This window comes from Phaeoacremonium minimum (assembly GCF_000392275.1).
Source record: "Phaeoacremonium minimum UCRPA7 unplaced genomic scaffold PA7_03_scaffold_408, whole genome shotgun sequence".
Taxonomy (NCBI): domain Eukaryota; kingdom Fungi; phylum Ascomycota; class Sordariomycetes; order Togniniales; family Togniniaceae; genus Phaeoacremonium; species Phaeoacremonium minimum.
In genome coordinates this window covers 96,929-115,475 of record NW_006921310.1, presented here as the reverse complement: position 1 = coordinate 115,475, position 18,547 = coordinate 96,929, and the positions used below count along the sequence as shown (strand labels likewise).

Genomic DNA, 18,547 nt, shown 5'->3' with positions numbered 1-18,547 from the left:
GCTGGGTGCCGTCGCCGGGTTGTTGTGGAGTGTTCGGAGCCGGGATCCCGCTGGCTGACGTTTCCGGAGATGCCGTGACGTCCATCCCAATGGGTTGGGTTGGCGCAATCACTGCCGTCGCCCTTATAAAGCCCTTATGCAAGCCGACTTTGCAGACAAGGGCCAATGGACACGTCAGGCAAAGTCTCCTGTATGTTGCCTCGGAGGTTTAGCCCACTCCATGCAGGCGTCGGATGAGCTGTGCCGTCTCGGGTCGATCACGGCAGTGGAGACTAGAGGTGTCCTTCCGCGATGGCCAGGAGAACTTGGGGCCCCCGAGATTGGGCTAGTGACTGACGCGGGAGAGATATGAACTCAGTGCTGTGTTGGTCTGCGGAAAGCGTAAGCCGCGGCTCTCCTCAAGCAAGTATGGCAGAGATGTATGAAGCAGGGACTCTTCCAGGTGATCTTCGGATGCTAAAGTGGGTGATCCGGATTTCGGAGAGCAGGACGAGGATGAGAAATGGCCTCAACACGCCAGGCAACTGCAGGTGGAGATTTGACGAAGCGACATCGTCGCATGAAGACCTTACAATGGTGGGGTTGTACCAGGGCTGACATCTAGACCGGGCCTCGAGCCACCCAAAAACGTCCCCCGCATTGCTACCGGTCTAGGTTATGACAAGATCTTAAGCGGTGTTTGATTCTGTAGCTCCCAATAATGGCCTGTAAAGAAGAAAAGAGAGAACCGCTGTATGTACGTTTATAAAGGCCGGCGACATTTGGCCGCATCTACTGCGCTTTAGACTTATGAGAGTCTTCGGCACATTAGAATGCTCCTATTCAACTCGTCTGAGGCAACATACCTTCGGCTCTCAAGCCTGTCAGGGTGGGGTACAGTACAGTACTCCTCCGCCAGGGTAATAAACGTCAATTGTTGAAGGGTGAAGAAGATACTCAATATTGAGACCCGAAATGCTCGTTAAGCTCTCAAACATTTCGTTAATTACTATGGGCTTATCAACTCTACGATGGTAATAGCCCCTTCTTGAAGGGGTAGTGATACACATGCTGAACTAACATTTTATTACCCTGGCGGATTGGGGAATCTAGTGTTTCAACCCTGTCCATCCGTCACTTCTTACCCATTCTAAACCTTCAATATCCTAGAGTCATTCCTCCTCACATAAATGGCAGATTTGGCCTTCTTCAGATTTTCTCGGTCTATCCACGGTAGTATTTGGATGTCTAAAGTGGCGAACTCAAGAGAGAGCCGAGCATTTCGCCGGCGAGACTGATCTGTCGGCTGTAGGTTTCCGATGGTTAGCTTGCACCGCTGACCTGTGTCCGAATTTCAAGGTGATTCCATCACCAGCCTGGCCCTACAGCATGCAAAAGAACTTAGACGGCAGCCCAATGACTGGCTGTTGTCGCAGTGCCGCAATGTTCCCTCGCCGACTAAATATCTCCGCATTTCATAGCTGCTCGACTGCCTAAAATTGGTCCGGAGGAAAACCCTGCAGCCGTTAACCAGCTTGTGCTGGAAGACTGCAGCCAACCGTTGTTTTTGAAATATATTGAGCACCTTGAACAGATTTCTTACTTATTATGCATCAAATACCTGTAGTAGTCGACGCAAATCTTGCTCTTGGTTCTGTGTATCAAGAAAGGTATGCCGTCCCAGAATATCAAGCGCTTCCCGGGCAAACTTCTCGGCATTGCCCTTGTCATTCATTTTCCAGTAAAGCCTTGCCAAAATTTCATACTGTTCCGGCATCAGAGACGTGAGATCCTCTATCTTTAAAAGATCCAATATCTCATGACAAATACGAATTGCCGTGTGCATCCTCCCATTCTTCACTGCTTCTAGGGTGTCTGCACGCAGTCTCTCCACCCTCTTCCTGTGGGAATCAGATTCGATGATCTTCTTGGACGGTGCCACACAAAGATCGCATGCGCAGGTGAAGCCCCATCTTTTCAATGCATGTTGTCGTTCTTCGAATGTTTGACCTAGCGGGATGTCTATCATGGAGTCTATATTCAATATTTGCTTGCAAGCTTCCGCGCTTATGATAGAATTACTCACAGCTGATAGTGATTTCTTCTCCTTTTGCTATGTCTCGAAAGGCTACGATTGTAACCGTCAGACTTTCTGGTAAAAATCGTGTGAAGGCACTGATACTCTGTCAGTTCAGCGGGTCCTCTAGGTGAAGTTTCTTTAGTAGAAGAACGGACTTTGGTTGACATGCATGATTAATCCTCTAGATAGTACTATATCAGCTTTACTTGCTGTTCGAGAAAGTGCGTCGGAAGAAGCCCCTTACCGAAATCGTTGGATAAAGTGCCATATGAGGCCCTCCAGCTAGATTTTGGTTAAATGAGTTTGTTCTGAGTACGTCTTCAATATAATCTGCACCAGAACTGCTGCTTCGACTCAAGTTCAACACTCGTCCGGGTTCTAAAAGTTGACTTGCAGCAACATGGAGCAAGTCATGTCCTTGGGATTTCATTACAGAGCTGGGAAATCCTACATCGGCTAGCACAGTAGCGTGGTCTACCATGATCGTTTCGTACGCTCGTATCTCTTGAGTGGCAATGACACCCTTTCCCTTGCCGGGTATGTCGGTGACTTCGAACAGGGAATCCTCGTTGCTGTTTCCTACAGATCCGGCGGTGATGAAAGACAGGCCGTAAGGATCATCAAACATTTCTGCGCTCATTGCTGCTGCTTCGGGAGTTGTGATAACACTCAGGCCATTTTCTCCGTGTAAAGTGTTTGTAAACACACAATACTTAGTTCTAGGATCTCTTGTCGAACGGATACAGTACGGCCGATGAGTCCATGGACCCCATTCTGCTGCACTAATTCCAATATTATCATCTATCGGGATTGGACATGCTGATCTAGTTTGTATTTGCAATGGACTTCGAAAAAGACTGGGGCATTCTCCAGATAGCAGGTATGAGGAGCTGGCAACCTCGAAGATGCTGAATATCAACAGATATGTAATTCTAAATAACAATTTTACATGCATCTTTACTGACGTAGGTTATGAGTAATTTAGTTTGAGATCAATTGTGAGATTACACGGCCATTTGAACACTTTCTAAGTGCAGTATGTCGAATATTTAATATACCAGCGTACGATTTCTGGCTAATATTGACCAATCGGAGTGCAAGCGAACCCTTGGGGAGAGGGCCTCAGATATACAAGGCTTGCAACTATCTTTGGGTCTATACCATTTGGAGATGTTAGTATTGTTCCGTCATTCTTAGCTGTGCTGTGAATCACCTGTCTCATGCGACAACGTATGTGGATACTTGAGGTTTATTAGTCTTCAGGCGCGAAACGCCATTTGGCCTGCATGTCCGGGTAAAGAGCCTCATACACTAATCACCGAAGCGTATTGCCGTTAGCGGGAAGGATCTGAGGTTCATTTCATGCCGCTTTTCTTGTCCCGGCTTGGGTCTATTTGGTGTGCCTTCGAACCCGAAGCGACGCTTTTCAAACAGCTTTATTACGAAATGCTTACAAAGTTCGACAATTTTAGTACACGGAAGCCTTCAAGGACCTTAGGAGAAACGCAAACGGTGATCAGTGACAGCAATCTTGTAAACATGGCTTTTCCTTGGTGCTTCTCGGCTCGAAGTGAACGTTGAAGGATTTCCGAGGGGTGATTTTAACTGAGCAGTAGTCACAATAGCACTCGATTTACCTAGGACATGCTTCCAGCAATACCTAAGATCTAAATTTCCTATGCCAACAAACACTCCTCGAGACATCTTCCACGGCGTATTTCAAGATATGATGACGCTCACAAAGTGCACTAAGAGTGACCAAGATTGGCCTAGTGTCGCTATCAACCCGATCGCCCGCTCTAGGTCTTATCTTTCCCACCCGTCTTTAGATAAGAGTCATTCAGGTAAGGAAGGTGTTTTCGAAACGACTTTGAGCTGCGGGCAATATTAGTAGGATGGTGAAGCACTGATGCAATCACTTAGCATAGACTTCTTAGCAAGGACTTCTCAATAGCAGTTCCACCACCAGAGACGCAGTGTGGGAATACAAATTTTGAGCAGCAAAATAAGTTGTCAAGACAGCCCGATGCGCTGAGGCCCCTGGTCGCCTCGCAATTCCCAAAGAATGCCGCACGAGCAGAGCGCGGACATTATTGTTGCTCCATTGATCCATGGTCCTGAGAAGAAGACCAACGTATGCATAGAGATTTCCAAGTGCAACACAGACTTAAGCATTTCTTATTAACACCGCACTTAGTTCGGTGCTGTGATCACTGGGGCAGATCTCAGCAATCTAGGGGAACAGGCATTCCAGAAATTGCGCGAAGCAGTTTATACCCACAACGTTGCCGTTCTAAAAGACCAAGGGGAGCTCCTACCGGCCAAGCAATTCGAGTTTGTCCATCGATTTGATCCAGACTCCAACCCGAAACACGGCTTTGGGACTGGTAAGGGGGTGAAGGAGTTGGGCGATCTTGGTGTAGGTCAAAGCCTTTGCACTGAATTTATATCCGTTCAAACATTGATGAATGTAACCTGGTCCTACAGAAAAAGCCGTTCTATCACATCCCTGGTGCAGGTGGAGTAACTCTTGTTGGCCATGGTTATCAAGGGGAGAGCCACTATGGACTTAGAAATGTCACATTGGACGCAATTAGTCATGTCGACTTCCATAAAGAGCCGCTGTCTGCTGAGGAGCTAGCGAGTGGTTATGCGCGATTCACTGCGTGGCACTTCGACGGCATAATCCATGCCTCACATCCTTCTCGCGTCACTACCTTCAGATGCGTCAGAGCCCCTCAGGGACCCGATGTCACGGTCCGATTCGATGACCAAACTGGACGATGCATGAAATGTTTGCCGGGAAGCACTGCTTTTATCAGTAGCGCCCAGACGTATAATATGTTGACTGATCAAGAGAAGAAAATCGTTGACAACAGTTACTGGGAACCTGCACCACATCCATTTGCGTGGTATGGCACACGAAGAATGCGATCAACAGGCCTGGGCTTGGCTCCCGGTGGAAAATCCTTGCCACTCGATGAACTACCAGACTGGTCTCCTGAAGATATCCATAAGTACCCTTTGGTGTGGCTAAATCCTGTAACAGGACAGAAGGGATTTCAGGTGATGCCCGAAACAGTGCGCAAGCTCTATCTGAAGGACTCACCAGATAGTGTTGAGAGAATTGTGGATGATATTGAAGACATTCGCCTCTGGCTCAACAACATCTTTGACCGAATTTTGTCACCGGAGTACATTTTGATTCCTCCCCTCGATGAAGGTGATATGGTTGTCTGGAACAATTGGGTAAGACAAGCACAACTTGGCACTATGAGTCCTCAGATTATTGACCTTATATAAGGGAGTCTTGCACAGTGCTATTGAGTATCCGCTCAGTTATGGACCTCGGGCAAGTAAGTAGACAGAAGCAATGTAAGAGGCATGCAGAACTCTAACAAGTTTTAGTGCATCAATGCCATATTGCTTCTTCCACCGCCCCCCTTGGGCCTTAGAATGGAATATCCGTTATCAACTCATAGTTATAATTTCTAAGCATTTATAATATGATATAGGTCTTATGTTGCATACTGCCGACGTAAACTTTTATGGAATCTTCATGACCTAACTTAAATGAATAAAACAAGTGAAGATGTATTGGAATCGCTAGGCCTGTTTAATTCATTCTTTCATACAGCTCAATTCCTGTTCCGTCCACTCCCACAGCTTTTCTGCCAATTGGTCATCCTTTCCATCATCAGTCGCCAGACCTCCCTGGCCAATAGGTTCATAATACTCTCCGCTCGTCACGTCCATAGAGACTGATGCCCACAACTGATTTTTCACACCTTGTTCCACCGGCGTCAACAACATTCCTTCAACTTGGGCACGTAGAGATGAAGATATGCCCTCGGCTTTTGCCGCTAGCTCAGTCTGCACCAGGCCGGGATCGATGGCAGACACCGTCAATTGGGGATATCGTTTCGCAAACTGTCTTGCCCAGAGAATATTGGCTAATTTGCTTTGATAGTAACACTGTAGAGGGCCTATGGCTTCTCCTCCAGTCTTCAAAGTGTCAAAATTAAAGTCACCCTTGTTGAGAAAAACATGTCCATGGGATGCGAGACAGATAACTCGCACATCTGCGCCCGGGAGCTGGGCGGTCGTTTCCAGAACGGGAAGTAACAATTTGGTAAGAAGAGCATGCCCCATGTGGTTGATGCCGAATTGGATCTCATACCCATCTTGGGTGAGCCCAAGCGGAACGAACACTACAAGAATTGGAGTCAGTAATTGCCTCTGAAAGACTGTGAGTGAGCAAGAACTCTCTTAGTCAATATGCCTCAGAGTTGAATGTCTAAACGTAGCTTCTATATGCATCTCCAGTGCTTGAAACAAAGCTATCATAGGTAAAGATTAAATCTAGGACTTGCTTACTGGTGCCTGCGTTGAGCATAAGGATATCTAGGCGGTCGCACTCTGCGATTATTGTAGATGCAGCTTTGCGAATCGACGCGAAAGATGCAAGATCTAACTCTAGAAGTTTGATTGACACGTCTGGAATTTGCTGTCTGATCTCGCCATATACGACTTTGGCTTTGATAAGGTTTCGAGCCCCAAGCCAAATCTCGCCAGGGCTGTGATGAGCTAGTTCAAGAACAGCCTGTTTCCCAAGACCAGCTGTTCCTCCTGTAATAAGCATAATCTTGCCATGTAACGGTGGAATGTCATTCTTTGGATCGAAATCCAAACAATGCTTCGTAGCGATCATTATATTTGCATCGGTATCAATGAATGAGGCAGTTAGATGGATTTTCAGAAGAGGATGCAAGCCTGGACGTCTAAAACCGGGTCACTCGAATCGTTCCTTGTGGTGGAAGTCTCAATCTTAAATACAGCTCTTGTCAGTCAACCAGGCAGTGTGCATATGTAACTCCACACAGGCGACCAGGTTGGAGTCCATGGCCTTGAGACTTGATGCAAGGTGTCTGGAGCAGTGACTTGTCCATGCCGTTGGCTTCTCATCTAATATCTTACTACATGCCATTTTGAGATAGAGTATTCCTACAACTAGCCCATGGGATTGTTCACTGTTGGGTTTGAGTTATCGAGGTAGCCCATCGATGTGGTCCATTACCCGTATCTCGGACTCAGAAGCTCTCCTGCCTAAACCCTTTTCAGCAGTTTGTACGGGAAAACCCCGGGGAAACATCAGGCGACAGATGATCTGACCAATCACTCACATATTCGGTTAATGGCCAAGCATTAAAGATGTTTTAGGAACGAGCTTGATGGCCTGAGATTTCAGTTCCCAAGTTGTACTGTAATTTCTGCTCCCCGACTTCAATGCTGACAAACTCCCGATCGTTCTATGATTCAGAGAAGAAGATGATGTTCATCATCAGTACTTCGCACGATAAGCCCGATGCGCGGACCCGCCGACTAATTCGCAGTCATGCTATGCGTGGCAGGAACACGCGTGCAGACAGGCGGGCAAGGAAATGTGTACGTGGAAACGAAGGCATTGTAGCAACCACCAATTTACCTAGTTTCCCACATCAGCACCGCTTTCCGCTGCCCGATACTCAAGCGGCGACGGAGGCGCAAGATGAAAATCGAAAGAAGCCAAATGCTGAGCTTCCTAATAACATACTATATTACCGGAAAATCGCATCGGAACTTTCACTTGACAGATATAACTTTGAGATTAAACCATACATGCTCAGGCTCATGCATCGAGGTAAGACCGATTTCATCCTCTCTATCCTACCTCTTATCATGGAACTCAGTCGTCGTCCTAAATTATTTTGAAAGCATTCACAACCCCCAAACCTTGCTCTTATAGCGTCAACATGAAGCTTGTCCATGAATCAGAAGCTCAACTTTTTCAACTATCCGATATACACACCCACAAAGCAACTATTCACTCCATTCTATACACCGCCCAGGCTTTTGAAGAGCTTTTACTTCGACGGCCATTTAGCACTATTACACGGTTCCACTTGGGGAAGACGCTCTATCACCTACAACAAAGCTTAAACGACGTGCACGCCGCAACTACATTGGCCACAATAGCCGTGATCACAAATCTGACTTCAGCTGCATCTGCTTGTGGGGACATGGAGACTACCATAAAGCACATGGATGGCCTCTGCAGGATCCTCGAGCTTAGAGGAGGGATAGCGCCAGTTGATACAGCAAGCATGATTGAGCTCAAATGTCAAAGGTATTTGATTTACCGAATATTTCGTAGTGCACATTTGGTGATACTCGTCTAACACATAGTAATAGAATAGATCTCTGCCTAGCCATGGCTACTGGGAAAACACCTAGACTTCTTCCCGGGAGTCCCTCTTGGGAACCACAAATTGCTCCAGTGGAATTCATCATTAGATATCAGGATTCAGGGTTCATACCTTCGGCATTAGATACAAATATGGCAGCTGTCTGGTTAGACTTGAAACACTACGATAACTTGGCCAACACCACAATGCCGGGGCCACAAACCCCACCCGCTCTCTTCTTGCAGGTCAGCACATCTGTGCCGAATCGATTATTACATCTCAAATACGACGAGGACTGTTTTCCGGAGCTCTTAAGACTTTGCATGCTTGCTTATGTCAAGAGCATTCTTTTTAGAGTTCCTGGCATTGGCATGCATTACTTATCGGAAAAATTAGAATTTGCATTGCGAGCACAACGCACACCACCACCAAGGTCAGAACACGCGAGTCTAGTACTATGGGCTCTATTCATCTATGGAGTATGTATCGTCGAAAATTTTGACCAAGTGTGGCATCGCGAAGCGCTTTTACGAACAGCGCCGATGCTTGGTATCCTAACTTGGGATCAGTGCAAATCAACTCTGAGCAGGCTGTTGTGGATCGATAATATCCACGATGGGTCAGCGGAATCCGGATTCAAGCAAGTGTTCGGTCAAGGAATGCCAATCCATCAATAGAGACGGTGGCTCGTTTCTCATTAATCCAAGGATCGTTGTGGTTATGTTGTAAGGTCATTTTAGGTTGGCAAAACTGGGATATCAATGGTGCATAAGCGCTGCCCAGGTGGGGGCGACAACACGAAACGCAATATGATTGGACGAAAAGCGCTTTAGCACAACTTTGGCATCAGTGTCCATCATGCCAACTCTGTCTTTGTCGACTTCTCTCGGGACTCAAAGTTGTGAAAAAAAAAAAAAAAAAAAACCCTCAACCCTCCAGGCCAAGTGCGTCCATCTCTATTGAATCTGCATCTGAATATTCTATACCATCCCTGCTATTACAATCATGGACGACAAGCGAGAGCGACACCGCCCGAGATACGAACTTGAGACTTATCTTTTCAGCATTCACGATGACAACACCAGGTTCTCGGTTCGTAGAAACGGCAAGCTTTTCCATATTCGCGTATCTCCTTCAGATTTTATCAACTCGCCTATCACGACAAAGAAATATATGTCGTACCTAGAGCTTCTTCGATCAGGCGAGGAGGTAATCGGGGATGTCTATGACACTGACGTCTTCGAGTGGGTTACACAGCCATTCGAACCGCTGTTCGTCGAACTGGCACCGAGTCCTGTCCTGCCAGATAACCATACAAACATCACAGTCACTCTCAAAGAGTACCTGTTCCCCGACTTGTTTATCCTTGCGCTAGACGTCGTGGATGAAAGGCTGTACCCGCGTCGTATTGAGGCGAAGAAATCGCCCTACTCTGCATCACATGTCTGGCTCGACGACGACGACCTTGATGATCTAGAGACGTGGACAGTCCTATACGATCCGGCTGGGATAGTGCTAAGCTTTAGCAATCCTGAAGATGCGCTCTTTAAACCGCCCAAAAAGGTTCTTATCGATAACAAACAGAGAGCATGCTTCTTTAAGCCATGTTTCTCTACCATTCAGACAAAGAACGAGCTCCAGGCGTATAAGAAGATTGCTTTAGCTAATCTAGACCCGCATCTAAACCTATGTCGCCTCTATGGGGTTGTCATAGACGATGGCGGTTCCATCCTGGGTCTGTTACTCAGTTATATCGACCATGACGGCCATACCCTGTCGACGAAGGTGGACCCTGATTATCCTTCAGCCTCTACGAGGAAGAGATGGATGGACCAGATTGAAGCAACAGTTGCAGAGCTGCATAGGGCAGGGATCGTTTGGGGGGACGTCAAAGCAGAGAATGTGCTTGTCGACCGGGAGGACAACGTGTGGGTGACTGATTTTGGAGGCGGCTACACCGAGGGCTGGGTCGGACAAGAGATTGCAGGGACTGTGGAGGGGGATCTGGTAGGCATGGCGAAGCTCAGAGAGTTTGTCTTTCAAGATGAAGCGCAGGAACGCTGGTGGGCCAGATAGAACAGACGTGGAGGATTAATTGGGCTATACCTTAGCTGTGCTCCTTTTCAGGGATGACTGTGGAGATATTCTACATTCTTCTGTTTCTTGTGTCTGTTGGTTATCAAGAGAGGGAGCCTCTCCCATTTTCTTAGAACAGGTATTCCACCCTACACCAATTGACCAAGCGATTTGACTGATTAGTTATCTACCATACTTCGTTTCTACACAGTATTGAAAGGGAGGCAGGATGCCTTGCTGCAACGAATTGGGAACCCCCTCCCCTGCTCAATGGAGCCTACCTAACACCGCTGCTCTTCGTCTATATAAGGATGTACGTCTCTTATATCTTGTTCCTTAGAACTTGGATCATTTATTTGATCAGTTTAGGCTCAGATAGCACTACGCCTTTAACACAGTAGAATACAGAGCAAGACATAATACTATTAATCTTTCTATCACAGTCACTAATTGAATGATAAGAATCAAAAGGTTTATGATAGACCATTTACTATCATTATGTGTTTATCGTAGTTATTGGACGTAAGTAAAGTGACTATAAGTCACACGCTCTTATATCCTATGGTTAGAGATCCAACCATCGAGCGCATAAGTGCGAATGGTAGGTCTTCGCTAATAATACTACAACTCGGCGAGGAAAGCCGCAACAGCATCGACAGTTTCCTCCGCTCCCTTCGTCCAACCAAGGAAAGGCCCTGATAGAAACACATCATGTCACATTATTTCGCCCGAACCAGTAGACAAAATACATGTCACACAGTACGCCACCCCGTATCTTACTACACGGCACCAAAACGGCCCAAGCAAATTTCTACGATCCCTCACAGCAGCTCTTATTAACAATCTGGTCGCCAGATGACAGGCCTCTTCAGTCACCAGAGCGTTCATTATGGACAGGCCCTTCACAAGAGATGCCGCTAGCCAGTGATTGGGTACATAACGGGGACGGCTGGAGACGCATTGATTGCCATGGATGCCAAAGGGGCAGATCCTCCATACTACCAGCCAGCTTCCTGCAGGTTAGTAGAACATTTTACAAAACCAAGATACCAACATCCAGTCATAATAAATGGGTGTAAAGCTGGGGCTATCTTATCTCCCCTGGAGCCTAGAGCACCGTTTTGACAACGGCGCTTCTTACGTAGACTGCCGTTCTGCTAGCTCCGTTACTCAGCGAATGCTCTCTCGGGTCACATGACCCTACACCCAAAAAGAGCCAAATTTCACCCTTTTGGCTCTAACCCTTTAAATAGACTAGCTATCAAAATTCTGATTGAAGATTTGGTTTCGCTATTTAATTTAGAGTATAGTAGTATATCTAAAGTATCGATGTAGCTATACATACCTAGCTTAGGGGTAATAAATCAATAAACCCCTCTCTGTCCTTCACCTTGCATATGTGACTTGGCTTCACCATCCTTACATAGTGTCAAGTGGGAAAAATTGAAAAGAGCCAGTCGTATCTATAGGCCTCCTTACCCCACTTCTAGTATTCCCAGTGAGTCAAACAATCTCTTTCTAACCACGTACCATTACCTTACAGCCGACTTCGCTCACTTTTCAGAGAGAGAGCCTCTCGTCAGCCGTGCTCTTCTGCACAGCATGGCTACTCAAGCCAGCGCTACATCCTCTCGTGCAGGCAGTCAGCTGAAGACGCCAAAAGGCACTCGCGACTGGGTTGGTCAAGATCTGCTGCTACGTGATCGAATCTTGTGGGTATCCTGGGCTGTTCGTTTGATATTTTGCTAATGCGTTGCTGCCATTAATAGTCAGACAATCAGTGACATTCTAAAACGCCATGGCGGTATCCCTCTAGACACACCCGTCTTCGAATTGCGAGACATTCTCTCCGAGAAGTATGGAGAAGACTCGCGGCTGATTTATAACCTGGAGAACCAAGGCGGGGAGCTTTGCTCCCTCAGATATGATCTCACTGTTCCTTTCGCCCGCTGGCTAGCCATGCATAGCAATGTGAAACAGGTCAGACGATACCATATCGCCAAAGTGTACCGGCGAGATCAACCGGCAATAGCTCGTGGCAGGCTCCGCGAATTTTACCAGTGTGACTTTGATATTGCTGGCGTTTACGACCCTATGATCCCTGATGCCGAAATTCTCCGTATTATCGTCGAGGTTTTCCAAGCCTTCAAGCTCGATGTCACTATAAAGCTCAACCACAGGAAGATTCTGGATGGTCTATTCGAGACTTGCGGTGTTCCCCAGGAGAAACTACGCCTCATCAGTTCCTCGGTCGACAAGCTGGACAAGTTACCCTGGGCTGAAGTCAAGAAGGAAATGGTCGAGGAGAAAGGTCTTTCAGAAATCGTCGCAGACGAGGTCGGCAAGTATGTCTTGCAGAAAGGTGCCATGCGTGAAATGATCAATGTTCTCAAGGCAGATGAGAAACTTCACGCGAATGCAACTGTCAAAGGTGGAATCGAAGACATGGAACTATTGGTGTCCTACTTAGAAGCTCTGGATGTCGACAGAATAGTGTCTTTGGATCTATCCCTCGCACGAGGGCTCGATTATTACTCTGGACTTATCTATGAGGTCATCCCTCAGATAAAAGATACTCAGGTTGGCAGTATTGCTGCTGGCGGAAGGTACGATGGGTTGGTAGGCATGTACGGCAAGCAGCCTATTCCATGCGTCGGCATATCCTTTGGAGTTGACCGCATTTTCACTTTGCTGGACACGCAGCGCAAGAAAGGCACGTCCGACATTTCTCACGAGACAGAAGTCTACATCATGGCGTTTGGAGGTAAAGAATTCGACGGGCTCTTACTTGAGCGTATGAGGGTCGCACGTCAACTTTGGGATGTCGGTATCCAGACTGAGTTTGCTGCCAAGGTCAAACCTAAGCCGCAACAACAGTTCAATGCTTCTGACTCCGCCTTGCTGGCTGTTATTCTTGGTCAAGAGGAGCTAGAAGCTGGCCAAGTAAGACTCAAAGTTGTTTCGGCGGCTGGGGAAAAGGGTACCGCTCAAAAAGATAGGGGAGAACTTATTCCTAAAGAGAGCTTGGTTGAAGAAGTACAAAAGAGATTATTGGTGCTCAGGAATTAGATCTAGTTAGTTGGAATGCCGAGATGCCCGGGATGAAAAAGAATTGGTGCTTGGTGCTTTAGATTGTACTCGTGGCTGATAACGTGGGTGAGCCAATTTTACCCAAAAGAATTCGGCTGAGTTAGGTTTCAATATTGATGTTGGGGACCTCATCCTTTTGCATTAGGCAGCGGGAGTAGATATAGTCAATTGTTGAGTTGATACACTATGATATTACCCACGCCCAGCATATCGACTCTAATGTAAACTATGAAGAGTCCCCAAAAGGATTTCGACTTTCCTTTTGTCATGATCTAGGAATGCTTTCACTAATGAGGACATGGGAATTAGCTTTTGTATATTTGCCTTGGTCTTGGTCTTGGCAGATAGGGGTTTAAATTTACGAGAGTAGGATGTTTGGATTGACTGCAAATCACAAACAAATAGACCACCTCTGTCACTGCTGTATATGAGATGATAGGCGAGTGAAATTCCAAGGTCTTATTAACCAATATATTATAGATACTAGGAAATATATAAACCACTTTTGGATGCTCTCGCTGCCACCTAAACTCCCAGAAGTAACCCTGACCCTAAGTTAACCTTAGTCTTGACTGCCAGTCCTAATGCCCAACCATAAGTAAGGTTGGGATAAGAGAGGTAACAGTAGTATTAGTGAGGGTGTAAATAGATACTACGTGATGGCCTCGAGCTTTCCCAGATAGTTTATTACTCTTCACTGTTTCAAGAATACTAATCCGGAAATGCGAGCAAGGTAACCCGACATCGTCCATTCTCTTCTGTTGTCGTTAGCGTGCGATAACTTCATAGATACATTACACGGTGGTGGGCAGCTTGATGGAGACGGGACGGGTCGCGCTCGCATTCGGGCTCGAGGCTAATGCTGTCCAATGATTGAACACAGCCAAATACAAGCTTTTGGTCAAGCTTTCAGGGATATGCAAAAGCGCCATGCAATGTTGCATTAGCTGGATTGGTGGAGTACGCGTCGTTGTTCTCGAGCAGAGTAATTCCCCCCTCCCTTCCGAGCCCTTCACCAATACCGTGACGAGTCTGTTATCTTCCCCCGCTAATGCTTTCGTTTAAGGTATCCTTACTTGCATCATGCTGTATGTGCCTGAGACCCACGGGTCGGCAACCAATCGCTGGGCACGATGCCTAGCACTAGACAACGAGGGTCCCATCGATAGCAGCGACTTTCGGAAACGAAAGCGAAAGTTGGTTCTTATATATTGTGAACACGAGTATATAGCGTGATGTTGCGTACGAATTCCGCGCGATGATTTCGTACATTTTTCGGGTCACTATCTACGTATATTCAAGAGTAGAAACATCTTTAAATTCCGAACACCATGGCTTCGTATGACGCTGGGTATGACCCAAAATACGGGTGAGAGACACCGTTGCAATGACAATCAAACGATGGATGCTCATTAGACAGTAGATACAATAGGCATGCTTTCGAGCACAAAACCGTACCACAAGCTATCGTGGGAAAAGTTGTTCGGCTCATCACGACTCCAATCGGCCTTGTAAGCGAAGCCATTCAAAACTCGAAGGACAAGAAGCGTGTGCCACAGAGTGACAAGGCCCAAGGGAAGGATGCCAGCGGGGATCATCCGCCGACATATGTTGAATTATTGCCCGACCAGGCAGATGAACTTGTAGCCAGTGGCCAAACAGTGCCAGCAGAAGGGGAGAAGCCAACCCACGAATTAGTGCCTGAAAATGAAGATAAGCTTCGACCCGACGATGAGGCGGATTTGGACGAACAAGACTGGGCTCTAGATGAGGTTGTTGCGTCTGACGACGAGAATGACAACCTCACTGAGGGCGCGATCCTCGCACCACCGTTATATACTATGTCCGAGGGAAAGCTCACATCGAGGAGATTACCATTCCCGGTGATCCTCCCTCAACAACGGCCAGGCACCAAAACCCGAGGTTTCGTTAGGGCATACGCGCCTGTCCTCTCAGATAGCGGGATTAACCAAGCCTCATTCCTCAAGTTTCTGAAAGACCTCCACACAAACGCCCAGGCGTCACCGATCTTCGATTGCGTCATGGTAGCAACAGCTCTGGTCGGTGCATATCCGGATTTGATTGTCGGATTAGCCACCCAGATCGTGCAAATCGCCGTCATGGCTGGTCAGGAAGCGCAAGAGAGATGGCGAACAAACAAATTTCTGGACCAGGCGAACAAGGAGTTGTTTGCGCCTCGGGGACTCTTCGCCATGATTGTGACCTTCAAGAAAGGCACAAGTGATACGCCGCCTGTTTCTACCATAACTGTTGACATGAGCGCGACTGCTGTGGCTAAATACGGCAAAGATCTTGTACACAATGATGAGTCCGAAGAGTCACAAGGAAGGAACAACCGTACCGAGGAGTGGAAGGAGAAATTGGAGAGGTTGCGTCTTTCCAGTGGGCAGACTACGGAAGATGAGATGCCGATCATGTGTGCACCACTGATCTTCCCGCAACTAGAGACGGCTGCTGCCATCATTTCTATCAATGATGGGAAGAACACGGAGAGTCAAAATAGTATGATTTCGAATATCAAGAGCAAAGCAAAAGGAGCAAATGCCTTTGTAGCCGACTACTTCGACCGTCGAGCTCAAGCGACCTACGTAAGTACCCTGGCTTAGATGCTTTGTACCGTGTCTCTGACTCCATGAAGGCCTTTTCAAACCCCGACACAAGTCTTTTCCATATGGCTCCCGCTCCAGAGTTCAAATCCAAAATGGCGGATCCCAACGACCACAGAAATAAGCATCTATTTACACTGATTACTGGTGGAAGATGGAAGGCAGAACCGTAAGCTCACTCTTTTGTCAATACTTCCGGCGACTTTGTTAACAAATGCCTGTCCAAGACTCGGTGGTCGTCGAAGATGGGAGGCAGCTCAGCGCAAGGCAGCAGAGAAAAGAGCACAAGGGCTGAAAGACACCCCGAGGAAGAGACTCATGCAGGAAGATGTGCTATACCTCATGATAGCTAATATGCCCACGGAAGCGGAGTTGAAAAAAGCTCGAGACAAAATGGAGGAAGAAAAGAGATCGAAAGTGAAGAGCTCTTAGTGCTCTTAGCCACGCGAAGTGTTTCCACCCCAGGAAGGAGAGATGGTGAGACTTACGGCAAGGACTATCCTATGTAGCTGCGGGTCACACCAATTCGAGCGATAGAACTTAAGCGGTAATGAAATGACTTTGATAAGGAGATTGAAACCCGCGCATGTGCAGTTTTGACGAAAGAAAGCAAATCAGGTCACTCTCGATCACCCTGATCGTCCTCAAAAAACTTGATCACGGAGCATGCACGTAGGGAACTTCTAGTAGGGAGTATCGTTGTTGTATAGCACTGAGATATCAAAGCTTGACGGCGATACCTCAAGTCTTTACATCTAGCCGACTTCCCGTGTTTTTGATCGCGACCTATATACAATGCGAAGATCCCCATCACACTCACAATATAATTCTCACTCTCTCCCATCCCTTGCCTGGCCCAACAGCCCCCTTAGGCGCTCGAGGTGCTAGCTGGTGGTGCGCCGGTTCCGCTGGGGAATCCTCCAGACGGGAAACCGCTCGGGGGCGAACCGCCAGGGCCACCGCCGCCAGCATTGGGGTTGGCCTGGCCACCCGACTCGTAGAACGTCGCAGCGGCGCTGACCTCCTTGCTCAGGGTCGTGTTGACGCCAAATGCCAACCACGCCAGAAGACCGTCCTCGACCGTGTCGCCCAGCAGGACGTACGTCATGAAGGGGTCGCTGGTCTCGGCCTCCTCGGCCAGGATGCTGTCCTCGGCGTTGGTGGTGAGCGTCTGGGTGTTGGCGGCGTAGACGGAGGTGGCCTCGACTTCGGTGATCAGGTCCTGGTCGAAGAACATCTGGCCGACGTGCGAGGCGGTCGTGTCGATGAGCGTGTTGTTCGCGAAGGGCGTCGCGTTCAGGTGCACCATGACGTGGATGTGCGTGGTGCGGCCCGTGTAGTGGCCCGGGAACAGTGTGTCGAACTGCGCAACACCGTCGGCGTCGGTGGGCTGCACGCCGCGGAGGAAGGTTGCGTTCAGGTTGGACGTGTCGCTGGCAGAGTTGCCGTTGCCGCTGGCGGAGACGCCGGAGTAGACTCCGGTGGAGTTGCAGTCTGTGAGGTGTCAGTGGTCTGCAGAAGATTCAGGGGCAATGGCCAACTTACGCCACACCTCGAGGTAAGCACCAGAGACAGGCTCGCAGGTCTCGACATCCAAGACCTGGACATCGATGGCCATTGCAACGCCGGCCTGAGACTCAACCACATCCTGACGGACATACTCTCCAGCGACGTCTACATGATATTGTCAGGGGCCGTACACGTTTTGATATTGACATCTGACTTACAGTATGGTCCCTCTGTGACCTCGGGGCTCAGGACACAAGATCCGTTGCTGGCAAAAATGGTCGTCTCAGGAGTATCCGTGGTGTAGTCCTCGGAGGAGTGATGAGTTGTGTTGAGGAGTGTCGTGATATCCCGACCCTCCAGTCCACGCTTCTTCATCAGGGAGGTAGCCATCTCCGCACGACGCTTGACGTTACGGGCCTCAATGCCTCGAGCCTTGAGCTTCGCCGCGCAGTGACTGAGATCTCGGCGAGAGTGCTGTAGCATCGAGCGGCGTTCAGCCATCTCCGCGTGGTGGTCGTGTCCGGGATGGGCAACAGCCACTGCGGCCAGCAGGCTGGCGGACAGGAGGCCAGAGAAATGCATTTTCGTTTTTTGGAGATTGGAACAATATTTACAGATCAAAGTAACGAAAGATCACTGAGAGAAGGAAGAGAATGAAAATCCGATGAGAGAAGCTGCGATGCAAGGAGAGATCGCGGTGGACAGCAAACGAAACCTCCATTCTCATTCTTCACCTCGACGCCCTTCTTATACTTGTATATCCAGACTCGCTGAAACATAGCGTCAACGTCGTCGTCAACCGTCGTCTGTCGAAATCTCCTGCTTATTTCATCCATGCCAAGGGGACATATAGAACGCCCCGCGGAGGACTTTCCCTTTGGGTAAAGTCCCATCGAGCCCAAAGGCCCTCTGCAAGGTCGATCAGCATTTCGAGTGCCGACCCCACCGTGGATTCAAGCAGG

General features: G+C 48.1%; 4 protein-coding genes across 4 annotated transcripts; 3 read left to right on the top strand and 1 right to left on the bottom strand.

The window, feature by feature from the left end:
• Positions 1–9,288: 9,288 nt before the first annotated feature.
• Positions 9,289–10,359, top strand: UCRPA7_5225 (putative protein kinase-like domain protein; the record flags this gene model as incomplete). Its single annotated transcript, XM_007917772.1, has 1 exon — positions 9,289–10,359. One exon carries the CDS (start codon positions 9,289–9,291, stop codon positions 10,357–10,359), a length of 1,071 nt encoding a protein of 356 aa, XP_007915963.1.
• Positions 10,360–11,961: 1,602 nt separating this feature from the next.
• UCRPA7_5224 (putative histidyl-trna synthetase protein) lies at positions 11,962–13,896 on the top strand (the record flags this gene model as incomplete). Its single annotated transcript, XM_007917771.1, has 3 exons — positions 11,962–12,071; positions 12,129–13,302; positions 13,855–13,896. The coding sequence occupies 3 exons, from the start codon at positions 11,962–11,964 to the stop codon at positions 13,894–13,896; spliced, it is 1,326 nt and encodes a 441-aa protein (XP_007915962.1).
• An 884-nt stretch (positions 13,897–14,780) lies between these two features.
• On the top strand, positions 14,781–16,076 carry UCRPA7_5223 (putative fad binding domain protein; the record flags this gene model as incomplete). The annotated part of the gene is made up of 2 exons (XM_007917770.1): positions 14,781–14,800; positions 14,882–16,076. The coding sequence occupies 2 exons, from the start codon at positions 14,781–14,783 to the stop codon at positions 16,074–16,076; spliced, it is 1,215 nt and encodes a 404-aa protein (XP_007915961.1).
• An 868-nt stretch (positions 16,077–16,944) lies between these two features.
• On the bottom strand, positions 16,945–18,086 carry UCRPA7_5222 (putative extracellular dioxygenase protein; the record flags this gene model as incomplete). The annotated part of the gene is made up of 3 exons (XM_007917769.1): positions 16,945–17,570; positions 17,622–17,750; positions 17,804–18,086. 3 exons carry the CDS (start codon positions 18,084–18,086, stop codon positions 16,945–16,947), a joined length of 1,038 nt encoding a protein of 345 aa, XP_007915960.1.
• Positions 18,087–18,547: the final 461 nt, after the last annotated feature.